At 38.9% G+C, this 3,192-nt stretch overlaps 1 protein-coding gene across 1 annotated transcript; it reads right to left on the bottom strand.

Annotated features, from left to right (window-relative positions):
- Positions 1-698: 698 nt before the first annotated feature.
- LOC149560361 (xanthotoxin 5-hydroxylase CYP82C4-like) lies at positions 699-2,701 on the bottom strand. Its single transcript, XM_089824656.1, has 2 exons — positions 1,611-2,701; positions 699-1,425 (listed from the first exon to the last, which is right to left on the bottom strand). The coding sequence occupies exons 1-2, from the start codon at positions 2,535-2,537 to the stop codon at positions 802-804; spliced, it is 1,551 nt and encodes a 516-aa protein (XP_089680782.1). The 5' UTR covers positions 2,538-2,701; the 3' UTR covers positions 699-801.
- Positions 2,702-3,192: the final 491 nt, after the last annotated feature.

Below are 3,192 nucleotides of genomic sequence, written 5' to 3' on the forward strand. Positions count from 1 at the left end.
ATAGTTTCAAATTTAAGTTTTTTTATTGTCATCCTTCCTTAATCCTTCCTTAATCTCGCATAATAATTGCAATTTGATTGCAATTTGGTGCACTGATCAGTTTCAGTTACAGAAGCATGAACAGTCCTTATATTTGGACTTTATAATCTATATGTTATAAATAGAAATAATATCTTTGTACTTTATAATCTATAGGTTATAGATAGAAATAATATCTTTCTGATATTGTTTTTTAAAGCTGCACTGTGACATCTCTTGACAATTAACATAATTTATATCTTTACAGCTAGCTTTTAACAATGCTACTCTTATTTTGTAATCTTTCACTGTGACTTCTAATTCCCAACTGGGTACCAGAATAGTGGAGGCATCTAACTATATATATTAAAATTCAACACAGATAGCATAGAATAATTATCATTTTCTCAGAAGTAATTCCATGAATATAAAAACTCCAAGTTTGTTTATAAAACCGGTAGCAGCAACAAGATCAATGGCAAGTAGTAGAGAGAATCAGTATTTCATAAGTGCTCAAGATAATTCTAGAATCTAAAGGAGACCGAGCAAAACCAAATTGGACCCGCTAACTTGTTTAGCAGAAACACTGCTATCTATCTAATAATCACAACCCATTTGTATCAGATTTGTTGACTCCAAAGTGAGAGAAGCTGCTATAAAGAAACACGCGAAAATCCTAATTTAATACTATACAATTAACCATTATTTAGATTAATAATGCTAAGGCAATTAAAACCTTATGACCTATTCCTAGTAAAGTACAGCAGTAGACCTGAAAACTCTTCAGTAGAGATCGAGGGGTAGGCGAGGTTTGATAATGGCCTCCAATGGAATTGATTTGGGCATTGTGAGACCAAACCCCTCTGTCATGTCTATTTCAGTACCCTCTGGAACAAACCACTCAAAGCTCTGAAGCAGCCGTCCCAATGTATGGCTGACAACAATCAACGCCAAAGACATACCGGGGCATATTCTCCTTCCTGAGCCAAACGGGAACAATTCAAAGTCCTGCCCTTTCACATCCATTTCTCGGCTGCTCTTAATTAGAAATCGTTCAGGGTCAAATTCCGTTGGGCGGTCCCACACGGTTGTATTCCTCTGAATCGCCCACAAATTCACCCACAGTTGAGTTCCTGCGGGAACATGATATCCTCCAACAGTGCAGGCCTCCACGGATTCATGAGGGACCAAAAGAGGCGCCACTGGATAAAGCCTCAGAGTTTCCTTTACAATTGCCTTCAAATATTTCAGCTTGGGCAGATCTGATTCCTCCATCAATCTGTCCCGTCCGACATGTGTGTCGAGCTCTTGCTGGGCTGTGTGCAAAATATGAGGGCGCTGCATCAGAGCTGACAGTGCCCACTCAATGGTCAGAGAAGATGTCTCAGTACCTGCGCTTATCAAGCTCTGCAAAATCAAAAAGAAAATATCTTAAAGGTAAGAACTGAAAAAGCATTTGGGTTGTCATTAATTTTTTGGTTCTTTTAATGTTCCTTGTGCAGGGAAATAATTTTTCTGCAAACATAATATATGATAAACAAAATTCTGCAAACAATCAAAATTATATAACAGAGAGTGATAAAAGAACATACCAAGGCGTTGGCTTTCACAACATCGTCATTGTCAGACTCAATTTCCTCGTTGTCTGTTGCAGAGATGAGAACATCGATTAAGTCTCGAGCATGGTCCCCTCTCTTCTCTCGGTGATCCTGCAACAACTTATTCATACACACGTCTATTCTCTTCCTTAGATTCTTCGTAGAAAACACTATTCCCTGTAGATCGAACCACTTAAGAACGGGCAGGTAATCAGCGATATCAAACAACCCAAGTAGCAAAACAAAGTTCTCCAACAACATCTTAAAGTGCTGCGCTTCACGGAGATCTTCAGAAGTGAGATCTGACGAGATCCCTTTGCTAGCAACTATTCGCATCATGAAATTATATGTGAGATCAGAGAGCCTCGACTTCATGTTCACTGGATTAATCTGATCTCGCTCCCAACTCTCGAACAGTAAACGGACGAGGGTGGAAATTTCCTGTGTGCGGACTTGCCTGAATGATTCAATTCTGTTTGACGTAAACAGTTGGACGTTGCAAATTTTCCTGATGTTCCGCCAGTACGAGTCATAAGGAGCCAAGCCGAAGTTTTTGAAATCATACCCAATATGCTTTCCTGCAGACAGGAGTGGGCGCGAAGCAAATGCTTTGTCATTTGTTGTGAAGCATTCTTTTGCCAGATCTGAAGAACTGATGACCAAAACTGAGCGGAATCCAAGTCGGAGATGAATGATGGGGCCATATGTTTCTGAAAGAGATGAGAGCAGTCTGTGAAGTGGCTGTTTGCTTCTACTTAGTACAAGAAGATGCCCAAGTATTGGCCACGATGGAGGCTGAGGTAGGTTTGCCTTTGCCCTTGTGTTATTGTTTCTCGTTCTAACAGAATTTGCAAGAAGCCAAAGTGAAGGCAGTGCTAGTAGAGCAAGAAGAATAATGGAAGCTGCCGATTCTAACGCCATAATAATTCAGGACTTAGCACGCCTAACATTTGATGAAGCACTCGGCCGACCCTTGTGCCCATAATTGAGATTGCCAGAGTTTTCAATGACCACGGCTTCGAGATTTGGATGCAAGGCCGCCCTTGGTTTAAAATATTGCCATTGAAAATGCATCCAGTGACCAGGTATAACAAGACTATTTTTCAACTATTTATTAAATTGTCGGTTGAAACTTTCATATCATTACGGAAAGGTTTTAAACCATTGAAAATGCATCCCGTGACCACGTATAACATTACTATTTTTCAACTATTTATTAAATTGTCGATTGGAAACTTTCAAATCATTACGGAAAGGGCTGCTATTAGGTTAATGGAGTAGTGGAGGACAACTCTCTTTTTATTGGAAAAAGCCAAACAAATAACAAATATTTAGAAATCAATTATATAGTATTGCTGCAATCATGTTCGGAGTCTATTTGTAATGAGCATAACATTAAACATTTTATTATACTGTATAAAAAGGAGACACAATAAAATTGTAGAGTATTTGTACTTTGTATGCAATGAGCCCATCCAAGAAGGGCTGGGGCTATTCAGTCACTAAATATTGGTTGGATGTTGCATGTCATCATGATGCATCTAGTACATTTAGTCCCTAGAAATTTTAGGAATAT

This window comes from Cupressus sempervirens, chromosome 4 (genome assembly GCF_028749045.1).
Source record: "Cupressus sempervirens isolate cs-2001-9-10 chromosome 4, ASM2874904v1, whole genome shotgun sequence".
NCBI classification, from domain to species: Eukaryota; Viridiplantae; Streptophyta; class Pinopsida; order Cupressales; family Cupressaceae; genus Cupressus; species Cupressus sempervirens.